This window comes from Macaca fascicularis, chromosome 8, assembly GCF_037993035.2.
Source record: "Macaca fascicularis isolate 582-1 chromosome 8, T2T-MFA8v1.1".
Classification (NCBI taxonomy): domain Eukaryota; kingdom Metazoa; phylum Chordata; class Mammalia; order Primates; family Cercopithecidae; genus Macaca; species Macaca fascicularis.
In genome coordinates, this window is record NC_088382.1 from 66,172,803 (window position 1) to 66,196,914 (window position 24,112).

General features: G+C 38.5%; 2 protein-coding genes across 14 annotated transcripts in view; one reads left to right on the forward strand and one right to left on the reverse strand.

Moving 5' to 3' along the window:
- PLAG1 (PLAG1 zinc finger) overlaps positions 1 to 10,701 on the reverse strand; it is a 50,838-nt gene extending 40,137 nt beyond the window's left edge. For all 6 annotated transcript variants that reach the window (XM_065519246.2, XM_005563346.5, XM_005563345.5 and 3 more), the window contains exon 1: positions 10,492 to 10,701. The gene's annotated coding sequence lies outside the window, so the exon portion shown is untranslated. The remainder of the gene's footprint in view (positions 1 to 10,491) is intronic.
- Positions 10,702 to 11,158: 457 nt separating this feature from the next.
- On the forward strand, positions 11,159 to 18,223 carry CHCHD7 (coiled-coil-helix-coiled-coil-helix domain containing 7). 8 transcript variants are annotated; one of them, XM_065519248.1, is made up of 6 exons: positions 11,159 to 11,207; positions 11,458 to 11,699; positions 12,127 to 12,274; positions 14,277 to 14,346; positions 16,026 to 16,168; positions 16,951 to 18,223. In XM_065519248.1, the coding sequence occupies exons 2-5, from the start codon at positions 11,630 to 11,632 to the stop codon at positions 16,140 to 16,142; spliced, it is 405 nt and encodes a 134-aa protein (XP_065375320.1). In that variant the 5' UTR covers positions 11,159 to 11,207; positions 11,458 to 11,629; the 3' UTR covers positions 16,143 to 16,168; positions 16,951 to 18,223. The 8 variants fall into 8 exon arrangements, with proteins under 8 accessions (XP_065375320.1, XP_005563408.2, XP_015310361.1 ...); XM_005563351.4 differs by having other exon boundaries at positions 16,070 to 16,168; XM_015454875.3 differs by lacking the exon at positions 12,127 to 12,274.
- The last annotated feature ends 5,889 nt before the right edge of the window (positions 18,224 to 24,112 follow it).

Consider the following 24,112-nt stretch of genomic DNA (forward strand, 5'->3'; position numbering starts at 1 on the left):
ATCTCAGCACACCTTTCTAGCCGCTCTTGAACTGTCCCCTTGCAAACCATCCTCTCCAGTCAGACTGGTCTTCTCTGTCTCCTAACCTCTGCTGAACCCATTCCTCTCACCTGAACAGCCCTGCTTCTTTCTGCCGATTCCTAACTCATGCCTTTTTCAAAGCCCATCTCAAGTTCCATCTCTTCCTCCCTTGAGCACCTATAGTTTTTACTGTCTCTACCATTCATTTAGCATTTTAAAATACAATGCTCTGGGATCTCTTTATATATTAACTCATCATCCAAAGACATAAAAGCAGAGAAGTTTAAAAAATTTTTCTTTCTCTCCCAATTCAACATTTAGCCACATTTCCTGTATCAATTACATTTTTATTTTAAAATAAATTTAAGGAATATTTATGTGTTTATTAGAGGGGAGACACAAAGGAAGAGAGAAATCCCCAAATCCCCCAAACCCATGGAGATTACATGAATAACAAAATGGAGATGTGAAACTTGAAATTCTTTAGTAATTGGGACAATACCATATACTATATTAAATTCTTTTAACTCTCCTGGGTGGGAAGATCATCAGTGGCATTTCTAGCTTGGAAGCCTAACATCTAAAATTAACCAAGCTAAGCAGTATTTTCAATTGTCATCATGCAGAATTACATTGTTTAATGAACTAAGACCATTCAAAAAATTTGGGGAAAATGTTTATTTATTATTCTGAAATTAGACAGCTTTGCAACAAATTTAAGGTCAAAATTAACAAAACTACCTATTTAAGATCCTTATTATGAGACAAAGTTTATGCTTATATCTTTACAAAAATCTCCTTTAGCTTAATAAGTTGATAAATTTCCCCAATTCCTTATGTACAGCTTAAAGCTGACATTTAGCACTTTTTAACTTGAATTACTCTGTCAACTCTATGCCTGAAATCTTCATTTTTGTAAGAATGTACATTTTCTTAAATATATGAACTTCAATATGGACATAATTTAGGTTTATACTACCCAAATAACATATAATAATTAGCTGCTATAGGTCTGTCCATTCTAAAGATTTACTTATAAAAAGTAACAGAATTCCAATTTCTGAAATCATTATTGCTTCTTGCATACACATTATCCTTGCAATTCCTATCTCATGAGATTGCTGTGAAAACTAAATGCGATAGTATAGGTAAAAGCAAAGACTGACAGGTAGCCAAAGTATTTTATGGCTGAAGCATAGCATTAATGCTCAAAATATTTTGGGAGTTATAATTTAAAAGTCATGTTGCTAATGATTCAGGGAATAATTCAACCAATCAAATCAAGTTTCTTTTTCTTTTAAACATAAACAGTTTTTGTGCTCACTTTGTTTTGTTTTTACTAGGAAAAATTTTTAACTAAAACTTGGCTGAAATAAAAAAATCTTGTAACATCTCATCTTTAAAGGATCAGAACCTCTGCTTTCTTATCTGATCAATTTCAAGCTAGATTTAAAATACTAATCTAATTCTACTTTATTTCAGTGAAATGATGGATGAAATATATAAAGTTACTTATCTTTAAAATTTTCTAAATTTTATACTTAGCAGTTGAAGACCACACTTCTGAACTGCGCAACTTAAAAAAAAATCTAGATTTTAGTACAGCATTAAACACAGAACCAGAGTATACCACAATGACTTTTATATTAATTTTAATACATATGCTCATTTTCCAGAAGTGGTTTTGGATGTTATTGCTTGATTTTAAAAAGCACAGAAAACTAGTCTACGTAAGGCACTGCCATACACAGGGTGGCAGCACTGAGAACCAAACACATGCAAACAGCAAGAACACTTGGAAGGGCCAATGGAAGCACACAAGTGTGCCTGAAATCTGATTAGGACAAACTTAGATGTACGGATATTTTGGCTTTAATTAAGAAATTTCTTTTAATTCTGGAAGAGTATCATGCATTGTACAAAAGCTATTATGAGTCAGCCTCTGAATGTGATCAATTGCATTTCTCCCACAACAAACTGCTTTCTCTACCTTTCCCTGCACTGACGGATAAAAGGTGAACTAAGAATAATTAAATTCAAGCACCATATGAGATCCAATGTTTAAGTAGAGCAACTGTATCTCTGGTATATATTTTAAAAGATAACCCAGGCTATAATTAAAAGTGCTCTCAGATAGGAATTTAAGAATAACATGATCTTGAGAACATATCAAATAAAAGCAGTTATAGAAGTAAAGTTTTAAAATAACTGTCTACCAGCAATCTCTCAACAGCAATATTGTGAGATAGGAAGTACAGACACTTGTTTATACCTTCCCAAAAGAAGGGCTTGTAAGAAAAACATCCGTAACAGTACTTAAAAAATTGAAATACTATTAAAAGTATTAAATGCTTGATAATTAAGAATTTAAATACAATAGACATTCAACCAAGTGCTGACCTATTTGTCATTCCTTTTTTTGAAAAATAATGAAAATAATTGAATATATCATGATTTTTAAGTAATTTTGACCATATATTTGAAAAAAAAAAATTTTTATTAACTGATAAAGGCTAGCTGCTCAGCAACTTCTACAGAATTTTATATGTATTTTTTGTACTTTGCTTACAAACCTCTAGGCATAAAAAGTAGATTTAGATACAAAAACAACTACTTCAATTAAAATTATGTGTATTTCGGCAGTAAATCAAGTTATTCAGTTAAATATTTAAAGCTTTCATTCTATGTCTAATTAAGCCTATTACTTGATAGTTTACTTTCATTTTGATTTGGGTAAGCAAATATGACAATATATTTTAATACAGCATCTTTCAAAGCATAATATATGACAAATTATTTCTGAAAAATATGTCTGATACCTTTTGCTTAAAAATAAACTGAGCAAATTACATTAAAAGCTAGACCTGATAGATGTGCTTAACATAGAGCACAGTTAAATCAGTTATTTGTTTGCATGACAGTAGCCCTGAGAATGCTTATGTTTTATGAAGCAAGATAAAAACATAAAATGTCACTAACTCCTGTTTGGTGTGCCTGATCATTACAGAAACTTTCCTTCTTTGAAACATTTAAAAAATCTTCCAGATAACTGGTAGGGCTGCTTCCACCACTCTTGGTGTAATTAACCTATTTTATTATACATCTATTTCTATTTTAATGCTAAAATCCTATGAAATTGAATAGTAAATATCAAGTAAAATGCTACCAATATTAGAAGAGAAAAATCTAGATTGAAATTTATACAATTAAATTACCTCAGTCTATGACAAATTAGCAAAACAGATGAACATTTTCTTAGATTTATTTAGAAAGAATTTTAAAGGTGCAAGGAAAACAAATTCATGTTTGAGGTGTAGCTTATTTATAATAGGATATGCTGGTCATGTTAATATTTGTTTTTAAGTTTATAATAGGCTATAAGGTCATAAGAATCCAAATATATAAAGTGACAACTGTTCTATAAGTTGCAAATGTATAATAACATAGAATAATGGAGCAAATTTCTCTTCAATGGAATGCAGTGCTTAAATTATGTTTAGGAAATACAGAAAATAGCTTAAGAAAAGGAAAGTGCTCATATATAATAAAACAGCATTTTTCCTTCATTGCCCAAAGTTGATAAAAATGAAACGTAGTCATCATAACTCTTTTAGGGTATGATGAAAAGTGATGTGAGCTCTATGTAATTCCAGCATTAAGACAACACAAGAAAAAATCAAGTTACTGAGAAAATCTGGTAGACTAAAATCCAACCGGTGCTATTTTGAATCTATACACTTGAACTATCTTAAGTTTCCAGGTTTAATTTCTTAAAATTCTCATGATCAAGAGCAATTCAATAAATATTTACTAAGGTATCTTCTAAGGAATAAAAGTGATTATGACACTTTCCAATTTTGCCTTTGAGCCAAAGGGGCTAAATTCCTCATTTGCTAATTGATTTCTAGTTTAAAAGTCTCCAAAAATGTATTTTAAAGTTAAAGGGCTCTAATGTCTAACCATTGGTTAAAGAGATACACTTTTAAAAAAATTGATATGGCAGTCCTCTACATGTAGTATTTATTCTGAGAATATTATCACATTCAGAAACAAAAAGATAGGAAATCATAATCAATATGTATATGTGCAATTCCAATATTGGTCTGCAATAATAATTCAAATATTTAATGACTGAAAGGCTAAAATAGGGCTCTCATTTTCAAAAAAGAAGAGTTCAAGACTCTCTAATGGCACATCCTTCACAATCTGTAAAGGATTCTGTTGCCTTTTAAGAAAAGATGCCCCCTCCACTCTCAAAATATTTTCTAATACTAAAGGCAACTTCTATCCCAGAAGATAATACCAAAAGTTTAGATTCTCTTTCAGAAAAATAATTGCTAAATAATAAATGGGAAAGAAAAAATTCCTTTACTCGGCAGTATAGACCTAAAAACATACCAGAAATTAAGAACTTTGTTGGTGAAATGTTATCATTATCTTGTGAAAGGATTTTTAAATGTGACTAAGTCTGTAACAAATTATTTAAATTGCTCTAAAAAAGTCCATGAAGCAAACTATTCTTAGACTGAGGTTTTAAAATTTATTTCATTAACTTAAAGTTTTAAGCTTTCTGATGAACAATGAAGAAAATGATTTTCAATAATTTCTAACTTTCTCAGGACACTTCACGAAGACACACATTTAAAATAATCTTTAAAATCTTTTATAAAAATAGCAGAAAGTAATTTTTCTTATTTAAAAAAAATTCTGAATAACCACTACAAATTATTCTTAGAATTTAATTTAGTTTAATTCAAATCTAAGAAGATAAGGAAGGAAAGCTTTGGGGATCTATTTTAAAAAGGTCATTATAAAACCAACAATTGGTATTAAAAATATTCTTGGCAGATCTCCCCAATTATCTAATTTTTAAGGCAAAATTATAACTTTTGCCTTGTAGTTGGTTATTATTTATTCACATAAGATGAATTTTTAATTTACCACAATTGTTATTTTTCTCTGAAATTCTTATCTACCAAATTCTTTACCATGAATTTTGGACATTTTAGTCCATACTTATTGTTATATATTTTCATTGTTTAAAATTATTATTTTTAAAAGGCACCAAAAAAACATTTTTGCTTCCTAACATCTTCACACTGCTAGGTTTTCTATGTTTTTAGATTAAGAAGATTCCACTTTTAAATGCAAGGAAATATTTTAAGCAAATTTCTTGTCCTATTAACCTAAGACATACTGCATAAGTTCATTCATTCTACACATGCACACACATTTTTTAGGTAGTCATCTCAAATTCCCAACACACACTACGGTTAGTTTTAATACCATGATCCTGTAGTAACTCTGTTTACAAGACATCCAGGGACTTTTAAATACTAACAATTTTAATGCAGTATCACACCACCTTTAAAAAAAAATAAGATATTTCTGTTTTATAAAATTTTTTAATGTGCTGATAAGCATTTTTTTTAAAGAGCAAAATTCTTAACAACAAACACCAATACATACGCAAAATCAGAAAACAAAAATACCCAAGTGCCCTTGGAAGTTCCACACCACCATATCCTTGTCAATACCACCCTGTAAAGAGGAGGCAGGGATAGCTATAAACAGTGAGTGTAATGCAAACCTCTGGGCAGCAGGCTAATCAATTTAAAAGTAAAAATCAAATTATGTCCCTGTAATAATTTCTACTAGGCTATTACACACATACATTTCTTATAACTTCAAATGTTAATAGCTCAATACTTTTATAAAATTTTACAATCTAAAAATCTTAATTTTTCAAATGATATTTTACAATGAAATTTGCAAATAAGATATAAAAGTTAACCTAATATAAATGAAAAGTAGTAACAGTGGATTTCAGGTTTGAGCATTTCAAAACATTTAGGCAATAAAATAAATACAAAAAGCAAAAATTAGTTACCTCCAAGGTATTCTTATGGTAAAATATAAAAAGAATTCCCATGCATGAATTCTAAAATCAGGTTAACTTTACAGCTAATCAATCTGATTTACCCTGCACTTATATTTTACATATTTGTAAATACTTTTCCATGACTACCTAAACACTTACTAATTGGTTAAATATGCTACCTATATTAATTCCTGCTAAAACTAAAGGTCTACCTTTGTTTTTCAGAAGTGACTTATATACTTTCAAAGTATTCAATGTTTCAGAAAAAGTGTTTATCAGGTTCTTAAGACATTTAAAAATGGCTCAAGGGATGATTTATAGCCCTTTTACCTTGATCATATTCACTACCTTGGATTTTGTTGAACAGATTCAGTTTTCTCCTTTTGAAACTCTTCCCTTACTCAAATAATTAAAGAATCTAAGATGTTATCAATATAAAGAGAAAAAATTAATATTTATTTCTTATACACTTGCAAACACACCAAAAAGAATATGTATTCCAAGCAATGTAAGTAAATTTCTTCAGTAAAACTTTTTTTTCCTTGGGGATGTGTGTAACTGGTAATTTTTTATATATCTTAATTTTCCAAAGAACATGATTCTAAAGAAAAAATATTAAAACATTCTTAGATAAAATTATTTGGACTACACAGCTCAAGAGGCAAATGATTACTGAAACAAAACTTCAAAGATAGCTATAGATATATATTTTAGTCATCTGGCTTTTCAAATCTCACTTAGGACAGGAGCATTACATTTAATTTAGGAAACAACAAATTTAATCCTTAGAAAGGAAAATTTGCAGAATATCAAACCAAAATGTACATACTGACAACCAGGATTACATTAAAAATGAAGGAATAACCCCCACCTGTGCATGCTATTAAAACACAAATAGTACCCTTCAAATTTTAAAACTATACTGATAAAGCAAATTCACTAATTTATTTTGTTATAAATATCTACTTACTATTTACTAAAATATTTTGGTAATAATATACAGATACAGAATGTGTCAATATTAGCCCACACTTATAAATCTTCTACAGCAGCTAAATTCTTTGTAGAATTTCAAGTAGCAAAATTAGGCATATAAATTTCAAATAAGACTATCAATATATGAGAATTCTCCGATTCCAACTGAAATAAAGATTTTGAGTACACAACATCATTACATTATTTCTGTATGTTGGTATAATTTAACAGTAGCTTCAGAAAAGGATGTTCAACAGGTAGTATTTCTAAGGCATCACAAAAGCTCAGTACAATCACTTCAAATTAAATATTGTGCTGTGCCCCATCTAAATAAGACTCTCTAAGCGATTACAGATTTTAGATTTGTGCACTCTGAGTGCATTTTCTAAATCAGACAAGTAGCTAGTTGCATCAAATACAAACATGAAGAAAGTTTTACACCACCCTATATGAGAGGAAGAAAAAAAATCACAATACTAGCACTTTTATTTAGATTGACAATAAACCAATCACAGTGTCCAAACAACCTGAATAACACGATGATCTAACATAACTTGAATTCCTTCATTTTTTTATAGAGATTGAATTTATTGATATTAGCATCTGGTTTGTCAAAGTGGCAATTATTCAAGATCTAAGTCTCATTTACTTTAAATGCACAGCATAATTCTGACTACTTATAGTCAATGTAACTGTCTTGAGCCAAAATACAATGAAAACGTAAGATAAACTGAAAAGGCTTTGTAAGTCTTAATGGCATTCTGAAACCTCCGGACAGAAGATCATTGGGCAGGGAGGAGTTTCCCTTCTCTATTGATAGCTTAATCCTTTTCCAATCAATTTTGATTTAACTGTGGGTGATGAGATTAATTTTTTAATGAGTTCTTAGAAAGTTGTAATTGCTTCCAAAATCAGAAACCACAAGATGATGTACTCAAACACGTTACCGATGTGATGTTGTTATGGAGGTATTTACAGAAAGTTGGAAGAACTCAGTTGTAAACACAAGTTAACATATAATGGACTACAAAAATAATAACTTGTTTATACAGTATGGCAAGAAAAAACATTCTATATAAGAAGTCTAAAAATTCAGCTCTAACTTTAATCCATGTCTATAAATCATAAAAACAAGAGGAAATAAGGATTTATTTCAGAAACTCCATATACCTGTGGAAAATGGAACACAAGTAATTTCTACTGAAGATTAACCTTAATCCCCATTATAGTACAGCTAACAATTTACATATTTTAAATTTGGAAAATATCGTGGAAATCTAAAACATAAGAGCCGATAGTAGTTTATGGTCAGTAAACACTTTCTGTTAAATAACACAAATAAATTCAACGCAGAAGATGAAAACTCATAGGGCTCAGGATTTTTTAAATCTTTTCATTTCAAAGGCGCAAAGTTACAGCCCATGTATAGGATGGACTTTAAATATGGATGTGTAAACTTTTCCATGGTGTTGGTGTGTGTACTTTCCTTCCCCCTAAAGAAATGCCTACTGCTTATAATATTAAAAGAATCTTCACCACTCTGTAATTTTCAACCAGAAGTCCTCAATGTACCTTAAGCAAAATTGAATATTAGGTATTTTACAGCTTTTACAAAATGGCTGTAAAATCACAATATGGGCATACACAGCTCTTTGATCTCACTGCACAGAATTCATAACTGTTCAATAATGCTATACCATTACACCACACACCTTAAACTATTTCCATTTTTCCACAATTCCTTCCAAAATCAGCTTCCAAAGCAAAGCAATGTAACATGAAAAGTTCCTGGGAGGGCTTGTTACACAAAAGAACAGCTTGGATACAAACTATACACATATCCATCTTCAGTTGAGGCTGTTTATCCCTCCTGTCCCTCCATCACTCCTATGGATGGGTGCACTGGAGTAACAGAAAGGGAAGGATCTTCCATCACCACACCCTCCTAGCACCTCTGCTTTTGGTCCTCAGACAGTGATTCTGTGTAGGTGATGAAAACCATAGGAAAAGAGAAGCTGTCCCTTTAAAATGCCCTGCTCTGTCCCATATCCCACGTGGAACCAACATCAGCAGCACTTTCCCATTAACATCAATGTGATGCAAGAGACATCATCCTTTTATATACATAAAACCAGAAAACCTCAGCTTAACATTCTTCAGGAAGGATGAACAGGTGAAGCAAACGTGTCAGGAAGGGGGAAACCAAGCAACTCCACACCCCTCCCCAAAAGGTACTCCAGCCTTGCACTCCAGCCTCTCTGAGCACCATCACCTCTCTATCCCTCCTTTGCAGAGCCCAGTTTAAAGAAAGGAGGGAGCCACTAACAAAACCTGAAGCATAAATGCGACGAAAATGCAATCTAAAGCCGGAAAGGTTTATTCTTCCAATCACACATATTAACTCTATTAAGAAAATGGCATCACTTTTTTTTCCACCCAAAAAAACTCCGCAAAGATCATTAAAAGAGAGTTATAAAATAGCAAATATAGTGTTTATCTTATCTCAGATCAGTCCACATTACCAATAAGTTTAGCAGTTTCTGCACTACCACCTCCCCCCTCGCTCCCCCTGCTTCTCTTGCATCGGATTTTCACGTTTTCTCATTGTCGGTTGAGTTATAAAAGGCTTTTGCCCTTCGAAAGTTTTAAAAAATAAATAAATATTAACTCCTTGGTCCCTGCAAAGTCAAAATGGACTTCAGGGGAAAGGCGGTACATACTTTTACCTTTAGCGAGAAAAGGGGGAGCATCCCGGATTTTTAGGGATTTTTTGCGATTTTTTAAAAATTTTTATTTGGTTATATGCCTGAGTTCTCCCTCCATTTTGGTTGTTTATGATACTGACAACAAGCTGTCCCTGCTCTGTGCCGATCTCCTGCTTTCATTTAGCACCCCCTCCCCCTACCCCCCCTCGCAGCCACACACCCCAGGCTCACACCTCCCTGCAGACCCCGCACCCCGACCCCGGCTTGCCCACCTGAGGAAAGGGCAAAAACAAATTCATTTCTCCAGAAAAGAAAAACCTCTTTTGAAAAAGGGGCAAAGTTACCCCAAGTCACTCAAAGTGCCCCCCAAATATTGCCGACTGCGGGTTTCCGCCAGGCCCTTTGGGAAGCGACCTTCCCCCGGGATGTTTTGGTGGAAAATGCGGAGAGTTTACTCTCAAAACTGAATTTATATTAATTTTTCCCTTATTTTTCGGGTCTCTAATGTCTTCCGCTCTCGCTGCTGCCGCTGCCGCTGTCACAATATTCACAGCACCAGAGAGGAGGAGGAGGAGGAGGAGGAAAACTTTTCAAACTTTCCAGACCCTGAATAAAGGGTTTTTTTTTTTTCCCACCGACCTCACCTTCGGGTCCCCAGCCGCATCGCCCCCTGCCCTGTCAGAAGCGACTTCGGGAGTCCTCGCAGCCCCGCGTAATTATTTTATTTTATTTTTTATTATTATTTTTCTCTCTGGGGTCCTGAGCAGGGGCTGAGAGTAGCACAAACTTTTCCTCCTCCTGCCGCCGCCGCTGCTCCTCTGCCCCCTCGGCTAGTCCCATAATTTAAATAACCCTGATATTTCTCCCGCTAAACGCCTCGCCGCCGCCCCGGACCCCCGGAGAACTCACCGCGGGGCTTTAACATCCTCCCTCCGGCCCGTCCGCCGCCTCTACACCGCCCGCGGAATTTCTAATAATTTTTTTCTCATATTTCGGGCTGGACGCGGCGGGCCTGGAAATTGTTTCCTTACGCCTCTTTCCAGCAGCCATTGTAGTGTATGCGCTGCCCCTGCAGCCCAACTTGCAGCTGCCGCCGCCGCCGCCGCCGCCGCCGCCGACGTCGCGCCCACCGCCGCCTCCCCCTGCCTGTTCGGCCGCCGCCCCCGCCTCCCATCGGACCGCCCCCAACCCCCGCCCGCCACTGCGCCCGCCCCCCGCGCGCGCTCCGCCCGGGAGCCGTCCACTCGGCGCCGCCGCTGGCGGGAGCCGACCCACCCATTGGGCCGCGGCGCCGCCCGTCAAGGCGAAGTGTTAAGAGACGGGCCGCGGCTGGGAGGTGCGGTGGGGCGGGGGAGAGGGGGCGGGGTCGCGCGCCCCGCCCCGCCCACTCCTCCCGCCTCGGCCCTCCTTTCGCCAGGCGGGGGCGGGGCGAGGCCCGCCTGCCCCTGCGGCCCAGGGCCCCGCGCGGCTGTCAGTCTCGCGGCGGCGCGCGCCGATTGGGCGGGCTGCCGCCGGGGAGCGGGGGCAGCAAGTTCGGATGCGCGCTACTTAAGGTCCTGCTGCGTGAGCCATTGACGTGTTTGGAGCTGGAGACGGCCTGGGTGCTGGCGAAGCGGAGGCCCGAGGTGAGTGGTCCCCCGCCCTACCTCCCCGGCGGCCGCAGAAAGGGGGAAGAGAGGGGTGCCCTTGGGCCGCAGCGGGGCCCGAATCCACTTCTGCGGCGCGGAGGCGCTGCCGCCAGGTTTCGCCGCAGCGCGATCCTCTTCCCGTTGCTCTTCCTCCTGCCACAGCGGTCTGTTCGCTCCGGGGGCGAGGAAGATGACCCCTGCCTAGTCCGGGCAACCCCAGCTCTTCTTCCACTCTCCTTCTCTGTAGCCTCTGAAGCGCAGTTGCCGGCCCCACCCCCAGTTCCCTGCGTTTTCCTCGCCCCTTGCCTCTCTCGGCACGGTCTCAGGGCACAGCAAGGTGTGTTCACCTGTGCGCACTGTCCGGGATCAGACGCTGGCGGGCTACACCGCGGAAGACGGCGAGGCCTCGGGTTCGCCCCATGTTTCTCCTCGCCCTGCCCGCCCACCTCCAGCGGGCCACCCTTGACTTCTTACCCTCTGCACCTGGCAGTAGGTTAACGGCACGGCGTGTGCAGCTTCCGGGTTTAGCAGAACCGTGGACCCTGCCCGGGCTCCGACCCCGGGGCGTGTGGGCATGAACGTGTTCAGAAACGTTCCCATCCCCCTGCCCTTTCAAAGCTACTTAGAGAGGGGGGACGTGAACCACTGGATGGGAAATCAAGAACTGCTTTATTAAGCAGTTTGCCCTTTGGAGTGGATTTTAGAGTTATTACCCGAATGTGCTATGGTTTTGTGGCCCCTCCTTCAAATCTTTGCTTGGTTTTTCTTTCTGGCTATCCTCTGCAAGTAGTAGAGCCTTGTAACATTTGTTTAGTACATTCAAAAAGTAATAGATAAGGCCCCTTCAGCCAAGCACTCGATGTTGCACTTCAGCCCCGCTTCTCACTGTAAATTGACATTTCCTCTTCAATTCCAGTTAATACACGAGGAACTCATGCAAAGGAGGGGACTTTCGGAAATCCAAATTTAGAGTGCCTTGTGTTTAGAATCCGGAAGGAAAAGGAAATGAAATGTGAAGAAACTCATGCACCAAACTCGAACTGGTTATATGTCATGTTACCTAGGTATTATTTTTAAAGAATTTCTGACTGACAATAAAATATAGAGTAGGATACTTTCACGTAAGGCACGAAACTTTAATGCAAAGTTGTCTGATCCTCGTTGAGATTATTAAATCTAAAGTGTATGAACAGCTAAGAAGAATTCTGTGTTCTCACATCATAGGATAGATGTAAAAAAGAAAGCTGTGAATTTATTTACTATCATCTCTCAGGAAGAAGTCAAGCGTGAAAAAAAAAATTATCTTCAGGAGAGGAGAAAGCTTGTAGATATAATTGAACAGCATCGATTTCTTTTTTGCCAAGATGTTACTGTTTGCAGGATATTTTCTTGTATTGTTCAATGAAAATCATAAAATTATTATTCAGTGATTAGTTAATGGACACCAGAATAACCAAACCCTTTTCCATTGATTTTTTTGCAAAGCCTGGTCTCCTTTGGCCTGGACATCCTGGTCTTTCCCATAGTAGAACCGGGCTGGGTGAGTCTTTTTTTTTTTTTTTTTAAAAGACGGAGTCTCCCACTGTCGCTTGGGCTGGAGTGCAGTGGCACGATCTCGACTCACTGCAATCTCTGCTTCCCAGGTTCAAGCGATTCTCCTGCCTCGGCCTCCTGAGTAGCTGGGATTACAGGCGCGTGCCACCAAGCTCGGCTAATTTTTGTATTTTTAGTAGAGACAGAGTTTCACCATGTTGGTCAGGCTGGTCTTGAACTCCTGATCTTGTGATCCGCCCGACTCGGCCTCCCCAGCTTTTGCAAAGCTGTTTCTCTAGGAATTGAATTGGAAGATTACAGAAGCACAGTAGCATTCCCTGACTTCCTGCAACCCAGGGAAGCAATCAGTTAAAAAGAAGATGCCACTGGAAGTAAAATTTCTACTCTTTTGTTTTTTAAACAGTATAACTTTTCATAATGTCAACTAAGCAATAACTTGGCTTTTTGGTGTGTTGGTTACCCTACTATTGGCCATAAAATAGGCACTCTGGTACTTCAGTTGATGAATGTTTGTGCTAAAGTTGGACTGTACTGAATTCCATTCTTATTTTGTATGCTAATTGCTGTAAAATAAGGAAGTAATTGTTGGAATGCATACTGTATTCTTAGGTTTTATTAGTGCATTTGGTTGCTTAAGAATAAGAGTAAACCACAACTGAATTATAATTGAACTATCTTTCTTTTTTGTTTTTTTGAGACAGTCTCTCTCTGTCACCCAGGCTGGAGTGCACTGATGCAATCACAGTTGACTGCAGCCTTGACTTCGTGGGCTATAGTGATCCTTCCACCTTAGCCTTGCAAGTAGCTGGGACCACAGGCACACGGCACGACACCAGGCTAATTTTGTATTTTTGGTAGAAATGGGGTTTCTCTGTGTCGCCTAGGTTGATCTCGAACTGCTGAGCTTAAGCAGCCCTTCAGCCCTAGCCTCCCAAAGTGCAGGAATTACAGGCAGGTGACACCACACCCAGGCCGTAGATGCATTTCAGTCCAATATATGGCCTTTGTGTTGAGGCATGGCCATACAAAGGAAAAACACGTTCAAGTTTTTTTTTTTTTTTTTTTTTTTTTTTTGAGATGGAGTCTCGCTCTCACCCAGGCTGGAGTGCAGTGGCGCGATCTCGGCTCACTGCAAGCTCTGCCTCCCGGGTTCACACCATTCTTCTGCCTCAGCCTCCCGAGTAGCTGGGACTACAGGCGCCCACCACCATGCCTGGCTCATTTTTTGTATGTTTAGTAGAGACGGGGTTTCACCATGTTAGCCAGGATGGTCTCGATCTCCTGACCTCGTGATTCACCCGCCTCAGCCTCCCAAAGTGCTGGGATTACAGGCGTGAGCCACCGCACCCAGCCACGTTCAAGTTTTTATTCACAAAATACAGAGAATACACGAAGTTCCTCACTAGGTGATCATTATGCCAAAATCAAAATTTCAGGTACTTTTAGGGCTGTTGAGATGTATTGATTTATTTTCTGTCATCTGCATAATTATTTTTTTGTGTCTACCCTCAGTAAGAAGACTGTCAGGATGCCCGTGGTAACAGGGAGGCTGAGAGATCCTGACATAAATCCTTGCTTGTCGGTAGGATGGTTTGCTTTAATTTTCATGAGTGTTAAGTTGGAAAAACAGGCTGCTTTTAGTTTTGTGGGCCTTTGTTTTCTGCAGTTGTTGAATAAAGTTATTTCTCTACAAAAAATATTGCTGGCCAGCATATCCTTTTTAACTAGAGCATTTTTAGATGTTTATAATTTCTGTAACATTCATGTGTTCTTTAGTTTTCCTTATTTGTATAATATGCAAGCATTTGGTTGTCACTGTAAAACTACACAGGAAAATGTAACACTGAGAATGTTTAGTCCAAACTTGGAAAACTGGAAGGTATGATATTTTTAAACTGTCACTGACATTTATTGTTTCACTAGTAATAATAGCATCATGTCCTTGACAACTTGGCTGAGAGTAATGGGCTGATAATAGAATTAGCCTATTTAAAGCTTAAAGGTTTTCACAAAGGTATCTCATAAACAAAATGTCTTAAGAGTAGGCTTTTATTGGCATTTATTTGGTATGATTTGCAATACTTACTTGTGGTTTTGCTACCTTTGAATAATGTAGTTATCATAACTGGTCCCATGAAAATTATACTCTTTAGTGATACGCATTTTCCAAATATATACATTCATTAAATATTTGGCATAGAAATTCGGCTTTGTTCTGTTTAGGTAGAACATGTTTCTTAGATATGTGTTGCAAACTATCTACCCATATAGCTAAAGCTTTCCTTTAGATCTGTGGTCCCCAACCTTTTGGGCACCAAGGACTGGTTTTGTGGAAGACAATTTTTTCCACAGACGGGGAAGGGGGTGGGCGTCAACAGGCGTTAGATTCTCATAAGGAGCTTGCAACCTAGATCCCTCACAGACATGCAGTTCACAATAGAGTTCATGCTCCTGTGAGAATCTAATGCTCCCACTGATGTGACAGGAAGGGGAGCTCAGGTGGTAAGGCTCACTCGCCCACTGCTCATCTCCTGCTGTCTGGCGGGATTCCTAACAGACCACAGACCAGTACGACTTTGTGGCCCGGGGTTTGGGGACCCCTGCTTTAGATGACTTCACAGAATCATACCTTTCACTTTTAAGTTATTCAATGTACTTCCAGTTCACACAGCTTAAATTTAATCCCCATGTGGCACCTACTTTCCTTTGAATTTATAGCCTGTTTGGTTTTGAAGTAATATCTATTAAAATTGCTTATATAATAGTGTATTCGTATAATGGAGTAAATGGTAGCCAAAAATGCACTGAGATAAATGGTGTTAATTTAGGTTGTCTTGATGTAGACCAGTTATTAGTGATTTACTTGGAATCTTGAAACCAACGTTATGATCAAACATTCAAGCCAAAATGAAAATCTGGAAAAGCAGGAGAGATGTACTGTGAGTCAGGAGATGGATTCTGATTCTAGCTGTGCAGTAGTCATTTAACACATTGCACCTTGCCTCAGTTTCTTACTAAAATGGTTACTGGATTAATTAATCACAGTTATTTGGCTCAAATTCCTGTGATCACATATTCAGAAAACGGGCCCAGATTATAAAAAGGAAGGTGTTAGCCTAAGCAGAGTGCATACTGGGATAGTTGGCGAGATTGTCCAGTTTTTATTAGAGTCTACCCGTCAAAATGAACACAAATGAACTATTTCACGTTATTTGCTTCTAGGGAAGCAGCTTGTTTATTTTTTTGTCTGTTTGCTTTTAGATCCTATTCTACCTTTTAAATGATGCCTCTCTTATGTCTGTAAGGAATCTGATGCTTCCACCAGATGTCTGGATGAAAATAACTATGACAAGGAAAGGTGTTCCACTTACTTCTTGAAGTATAAAAACTGCCGGAAATTCTGGGTAAGCCTAGATTGGTTAACTTTGTGTTAAAACCCATCTCCTAGGCTTGAAACTGAAGCCTAAAATTAGTCAGTACCCACAATCTTTTCCCACTGATGGCTGTAGGGAAACTTAACTTTTCAACTTTATCCTCTGCTGCTTTAGCCCTGAAAGATCCTTGAGAGCTCTCGTTAGCTGCCTCCTCATCCTCTAAGCTATAAGAATGCAGTTTTAATATAGGTGGGTCTTCCTAGGCATTTAAGTATCTGCAGCCCTAAAACAATGTCTTTGTTATAAATTTAGTTTTCCTGGAGATGAACAGAATGTTTCACTTCCCTTGTCATAACACATCATGTTAGACTTCCATTTCTGCCTTTTTCTTTCTCACTGCCATCCATGGTAGTTAAAATGCTCCATTTTTCTGAAAACATTGGTATATAATTTCTGTTTCCTTGAACCACTGAATCCAGCTATTTCCTTTCCCTTTGCTAAACGCACTGTTGGTTTTATTTCACGATTATTCAGTAGCTCTTCTTGATGGACTGTATATACTTTTGTACTTTGTATATTCCCATCCCAATTGCTGTTAATGTATTCCTGTGGGAATGACTACTTCTATTTAATTGTTAATAATTTAAAAACGTTTATCTGGAGTCCTATAATTGGGTTTTGGGTTTTTTTTTTAAACTTGGTTTTTAGAATTTCCTGTTTGAGGAAGCAATAGCAAATTACTGGCAAATGATTAGCATTTAATACATGACTGATTTTGGTTTCTTCTTTTTTATTTTAATGCCTGTACACAGCATTCTATCATGATGCAGAGAAGACGGAACGGAGTGAAGCCATGTATGCCTACGGCAGCAGAAAGAGATGAAATCTTGAGAGCAATGGGAAAGATGCCCTATTGAATGTTTGCATTAAAAGTATTTATATAACTTAGAAGCAGATGAATATTTCTAATAAATGATCGCTGTAATATTTAAGACTGTACACCCCTCACCCAGACAGACCTTAAGTTCTTCAAGTGGAGACAGTGAAGTCACCCCGTGTCCTTTTTGCTTGCTGTCAGTGCCATGCCGATGGTATGTTGCTGCTGGCTGTGCTGTGGCATGAGTTTGCATGATTTTCTCGAGGCATGGAGTTAGGTAAGGCTACATGAGAAATCGAACTTTTCCACTGAGTTTTGAAAGAAGAGTATGATGTGAACAAGTAAAGACTGAATGGGGCTGAGATGAAGGCAATGTTTCCAAGTAAAGTAAATGCTATGAGCAAGAGTGTGAGGCAAGGGAAGCTGGAACCACATTCAGAGAGTATCCTGTAGCTTGTTCCACCTAAAATCTCAGGTGGGTGGAGCAGTGGTGGGAGAAGACTGGAAAGGTAAGTTGAAGGTAAGGAATGTGTGGTGGGCCTCAGATCCCAGGCTCATTCCTCAAATCAGTTCTTACTTCCCTCACTTATCTTTGTTTAAATAAGGTTAGTACATTCACTAGGGACAAAGGGGTTTTTCTAAATAAATGGCATAAAAAAGAACTGGTTGTCTTTCTTTAAAGAAAGGCTTAGTTACAGGATTCTGTGATTAAAATCCTTAAATATTGGGTAGCTGTAGTATCAGTTTTTGAACCACAGTAATGGGAAGAAAGACAAATGGATTCCTTTAGAAGTAGAATTTCTATTTGCAGGATGAGTTGGGTAGGGAAAGGGGTCGGGGTTCATCAGGTGAACTCAACACTGATGAGATTAGAACCTCACTTTATGATATAAACACAATACTTATTCAGTGTGGTGACTGGGGTAGATTGTGAAGCAACCCTCCTTATGCCCACTGCCTTTTAGAATCATTTGTTTAATTCACGGTAGTTGTATGAAGACATACTATTATTGAATGAAATTTAATATGTACTTGAAAACATGCTTTTGTCCCTTCTCTTCATCTGGTCTAATTCAAGAACATTGTTTTAATGGCTGCTGACAATGAACCATCTGTCTGAGTCTAAAACCAAGCTTGGGTTTCTAAGCCACATGACCTTGATTGTTAAATGTAGTTATATTTGAATAAAAAATGAATTATTTCCAAAATTCTTTTCATTTGTATGGACTGGTATAAAAATGATGGATTAAAACAGGACCAGGAAAGAATGAATGCATACCTGTGTAAGAAGTATTTTAGTACTTTTTTAAGCACACTTGTTAAAGGGCTTGGAATTTTAATGTCACTTCTTTGAATTTACATACCAATATCAACATTCATCCTGTAACTAGTTGTCCTGATGCCACTCTTGTTGAGTCTTTTCAGTACCTTTGCCTTATTGCTGAGCACTTCAGGTAAAGACATGGATACCCGCCTTCCCACCAGGCCCTCCTGCCCACTGGCCTCTGGGTTGAGGTTGATGTAGGTTCAAGAACTGCAGTTGGCGGCTCGGCGTGGTGGCTCACGCCTGTAATCCCAGCACTTTGGGAGGCCGAGGCAGGTGGATCACGAGGTCAGAAGATCAAGACCATCCTGGCTAACGTGGTGAAACCCCGTCTCTACTAAAAATACAAAAAATTAGCTGGGCTTGGTGGCGGGTGCCTGTAGTCACAGCTACTCTGGAGGCTGAGGCAGGAGAATGGTGTGAACCTGGGAGGCGGAGCTTGCAGTGAGCCGAGATCGCGCCACTGCACTCCAGCCCACTGGGCGACAGTGAGACTGTCTCAAAAAAGAAGAAGAAGAACCAGTTGGTCACCAGTGGCACTCTGTAGGGAGCTATAGTTCTGGAGATTGGGGAAGAAACTTTGTTTTTTTTTTTTGAGATGAGTGCTGCTCTGTTGCCCAGACTGGAGTGCAGTGGTGTGATCTTGGCTCACTGGAACCTCTGCCTGCCAGGCTCAAGCGATTCTCGTGCCTCAGACTCCCAAGTACCTGGGATTACAGGCATGAGCCACCACGGCCGGCTAATTTTTGTGTTTTTAGTAGTGATGGGGTTTCACCACGTTGGCCAGGCTGTCTTGAACTGCTGACCTCAGGTAATCCACCTTCCTCAGCCTTCCAAAGTGCTGGGATTATAGGCGTGAGCCACCGCGCACGGCTCATTTTGTTTTTTAGAGACAAGGTCTCACTCTTGCCCAGGCTTCAGTGCATTGGCGTCGTCATAGCTCACTGCAGCCTTCAGCTCCTGGCCTCAAGCCCTCCTCCTCTCTCAGCCTCCTGAGTAGCTGGAGTTGTATCTGCCTGCCTGGCTCCCATTTTCTCCTAAAGCCAACCTCCAACACTTAGGCAACTGGTAATCTACTTTCTGTTTATCTTATTGCCTATTTATGGACATTTATATAAATGGAATCATATAATATGTGGTCTTTTATGACTGGCCTCTGACAACCTCATGTTTTCAAGGTTCATTTATGTTGTTACATGTATCAGTACTTTAGCATTCCATTATATGGCTATACCACATTTTATTTATCCATGAATCAGCTGATGGGCATTTGGATTTCCACTTCTTGCCTATTATGAGTCATGCTGTTTTTTGAACATTTTGTACAAGTTTTTATGTGGACATTAATTTCTCCTTAAGATATATACCTAGGAGTTGAATTGCTGGGTCAGGTGGTAACTGTTTAACCTTTTGAGGCACAAACAGTTTTTCAAAGTCGCTGCACTGTTTTACAATCCCATCAACAGTGTATGAGAGTTCCAAATTTCTCAACTTCCTCATTAACACTTGTTATCTGCTTTGGATTACAGCCATCATAGTGGGTGTGAACTGGTATCTCCTTATGGCTTTGATTTGCATTTCCTTGATGGCTAATGATGTCAACCAAATTTTAATGTGTATATTGGCAGTTTGTATCTCTTATTTGGAGAAATGTTTATTTGGATCCTTTGCCCATTTTTAAATTTTTAAATTGGGTTGTCTTAATTACTGAGTTTTAAGAATTCTTTATATATAACAGATAAAAATTCCCTATCAGATATATGGTTTGCAATTTTTTTCTCCCATTCCGTGGGTTGTATTTTCACTTTATGGTGTACTTTGAAGCACAAAAGTGTTTGATTTTGATGAACTCCAATTTTTTTCTTTCGTTGCTTTTGGTATCATATGTAAGAAAGCATTGCCTAATCCAAGGTAACAAAGATTTCCACCTTTTTTTGTAGAGCGTTATGGTTTTAGCTCTTACATTTAGGTCTTTGTATATTTCGAGTTAATTTTTGTACATTATGAGGTGGGAGTTAGGCTTCATTCTTTTGCATATGGCTATTCAGTGTTCCCGGCACCATTTATTGACAAAGAACTATTCTTTTCTTCATTGAATTGTCTTGGCACCGTTGTTGCAAATTTGTTGACTGTACATGTGAGAGTTTATTTCTGGCCTGAAATTCTATTCCATTGATCTGTATAGGTCTGTCCTTATGCCCACCACACTGTCTTGATTATTGTAGCTTTGTAGTAATGGCACAGTTCTTTGATGATTGGTTTCTGTAAGTGTGTTTTTTATAAAGTGCTTTCAATGACAAACTAATTGGGGATTTTTAATCAGTAAATCCTTAACATATATGTAATGACTCCGTCCAGGCAAAACTGTTCAGTTTAAAATTTGTCTTTGGTAATTCCCTAATTCCTAGTTTGCCTCTTTACACCTACCCTGAAAACTTCAGTATACTCTTCTTATAACCTGGTTGTTCAAGATCTCATGGCACCACTTTTTAGTGGCAGTCTCAGGAGTTTTTCTCATCACCACTGTTAAATTTGCCTCTATTGTATTTATTTCCCTTTCCAAGATTCTGCTTTGGGAGAGGTGAAGCTAATTAATTTGATAAATTGTGTCAGTGGGCGCCATGAGAAATTTTGGCGTCGGGCAAGCTTTTGATATCAATTATCAACTAACAAAATATGGAGAAGGCATTTTACTGCTTAAACTACATTTTATTTTTTATTTTTCCTTTGCAAAATAAAAACTGAAGGTGAAAAAATTAGAGTGCATTAGGTGACTTGATTTGCCTAATTTTACCACGTTCAGTAACATACCCAGCTATCCAGAGTACACAAAGTGAATATCACAGTAGAGATGAGGGGGAATTAAGAGGAGGTGAGAAGAATTCTGACCAGGCATACGAGGAAGGCCTTAGAGAGATTACACATGAGCTGAGCCTGAACAGACTGGTGAAATTTTAACTGGAGCAGTCAAGAGATGGCCATTCAACTTCAGAAAATAGGATACATTGGGAATGGTGAGTGTGCATGGAAGGAATGGACAGGTTGAGCATCCCAAATTTGAAAATCTGAAATCTAAAATGTGCTGAAATCCCAAATTTGACGCTCATAGAAAATGCTTATTAGAGCATGCCAATTTCGGATTTTCAGTACAATAAATCTGCCCCAGAAGCAGCCGGTGTCAAGAATTTTCAAGATTTTCCCTGCATTTAAAAGCTTACCTATTACATAAAAAGAACATCATAGTACATGAGCTATAGGATACCTTGCTTTTTTCACTTGATATTAAGTGATATTAAGGTTGGAATAATTTTCTATTTGTGATTATAGATTTACTTTATTTCTTTCAGTGGCTTCAGTTTCTGTTTTATGGCATACCATTATTGAAGCAATCTCCTGTTGATGAGTATGCCACAAACAAGGTTGCAACATCTTTGTTCTGGGATCTTTGTCTGTGCATGTTTTTATCTGTAAAATTTCTAAGAGTGGAATTTCTGGGTTAAAGCTTTCTGCATTTAAAAATGTGTAGATACTGCAAATCAATTGCCCTTCAAGAAGGACCACACCAATTTATACGCTCATAAACAAAGCCTGTGAGTGTTTCTTTCCTGACACCCTCAGTCCCACTGGATACTTGAAAACTCTTTCATCCTTACCAGTCTAATCAGTGAAAAATGGAACTGCAGGTTATTTGTTTTCCCTTGCCCATTTAAAACATGTTGGTGTGAATGATTTGGGGACCTTTGGTCTATCAAAGAAATTACCTTTTTGTCATATGTCTTCTATGTGTTTTCCCTAGTTTGTCTTTTAACTTTATTTTTTGCTTGTAAAGATATTTCTGTACAGTGTTTTACATTTCAATGTAATTAAGTGGATCCATTTTTTAATTTATGATTTCTGGAGCTCAATAAATACTCAGTGAATCCACATACCAGTACTGCTGTTACCGTTCAATTCTGTTCAACAGATATTTGCCAGGTGTCTATAATGTGCAAAATGCTAGGCTAACATTGTGGAGGAGCATGGATGAATAACACCATCCTGGCCCTCAAAGAATTCCATTCTGCTGTAAGGGAAAATGAAACGAACACCGTAATAGGAATAAGAGCAAACTTTTAAGAGGGGAACCTCAATAAACACAAAGGGGCAATAAACATAGCATGTTGGAGGAGAAGTTCTTATGGGAGCCAGGGTATGTGAAGGGAGGTAGCAAGAGAAAAAGTCTAGAAAGGTAAAATGGGTGTAGATTATGAAGGGCCTTGAATGCTGTGCTTGGTATTTTAGACCTTATTCTGTATGCAAGAGAAAGCTATGAAGGATTTTGAAATGGAGAGGATCAAATCTAATTTGTGTTTAGAAAAATCTAGAGGCATTGAGGCAGGCAGTTTATTACAGTGATTCTGAATCACACTGCAGCTGTCTTAACTTTTCTCCCATTGAATCTTACCCCGACCTCTCACCACCATTCCTTCTCTATACTATGGCTAGGCAAATCTTTCTAAAACACAAACGAAATAATTCCTCTCCTTGGGAAAAAATTCCCAAGACCTGCTCGCCACCTCAGGCACATGTTCATATTTCTTCCCTTGGTTTACAAAATCCTCTGAGAGCTGGCACATTTATGAAGGGAGCAGCTCGAGGAAGCTGAAAAGGGATTTGGTTTTGGACACATAAGACCCAGCCCATGTCCTCAATGACCTTAGATTTTAGTTAGAGAGAGAGAGACATAAAAATATCTAACTATAGGCTGAGCATCCCTTATCTGAAATACTTAGGACTGGAAAAGCTTTTTATTTTGATTTTTATTTTTTAAATTTTGGAATATTTGCATTATACTTAGTTGAGCATCCCAAATCTGAAAATCCGAAATTGGCATGCTCTAATAAGCATTTTCTATGAGCGTCAAATTTGGGATTTCAGCACATTTTAGATTTCAGATTTTCAAATTTGGGATGCTCAACCTGTCCATTCCTTCCATGCACACTCACCATTCCCAATGTATCCTATTTTCTGAAGTTGAATGGCCATCTCTTGACTGCTCCAGTTAAAATTTCACCAGTCTGTTCAGGCTCAGCTCATGTGTAATCTCTCTAAGGCCTTCCTCGTATGCCTGGTCAGAATTCTTCCCACCTCCTCTTAATTCCCCCTCATCTCTACTGTGATATTCACTTTGTGTACTCTGGATAGCTGGGTATGTTACTGAACGTGGTAAAATTAGGCAAATCAAGTCACCTAATGCACTCTAATCTTCTTCACCTTCAGTTTTTATTTTGCAAAGGAAACAAAAAAATACAATGTAGTTTAAGCATCAATTGCTTTATTCCAAAAAGGAGACTCAAAGGGACAGATTTGTTTTGCTTTTCAGTTATAAACACAAGAACAATTTTCACTGATAATCTTCCATATTATGGGCCGGGCGCGGTGGCTCAAGCCTGTAATCTCAGCACTTTGGGAGGCCGAGACGGGTGGATCACGAGGTCAGGAGATCGAGACCATCCTGGCTAACACGGTGAAACCCCGTCTCTACTAAAAAATACAAAAAACTAGCCGGGCGAGGTGGCGGGCGCCTGTAGTCCCAGCTACTCGGGAGGCTGAGGCAGGAGAATGGCGTGAACCCGGGAGGCGGAGCTTGCAGTGAGCTGAGATCCGGCCACTGCACTCCAGCCTGGGTGACAGAGCGAGACTCCGTCTCAAAAAAAAAAAAAAAAAAAACTTCCATATTATGAGTGGTGTCTGTCATTGCTTGTGTACATCAGCACGTGACAGTCCTGCAAGT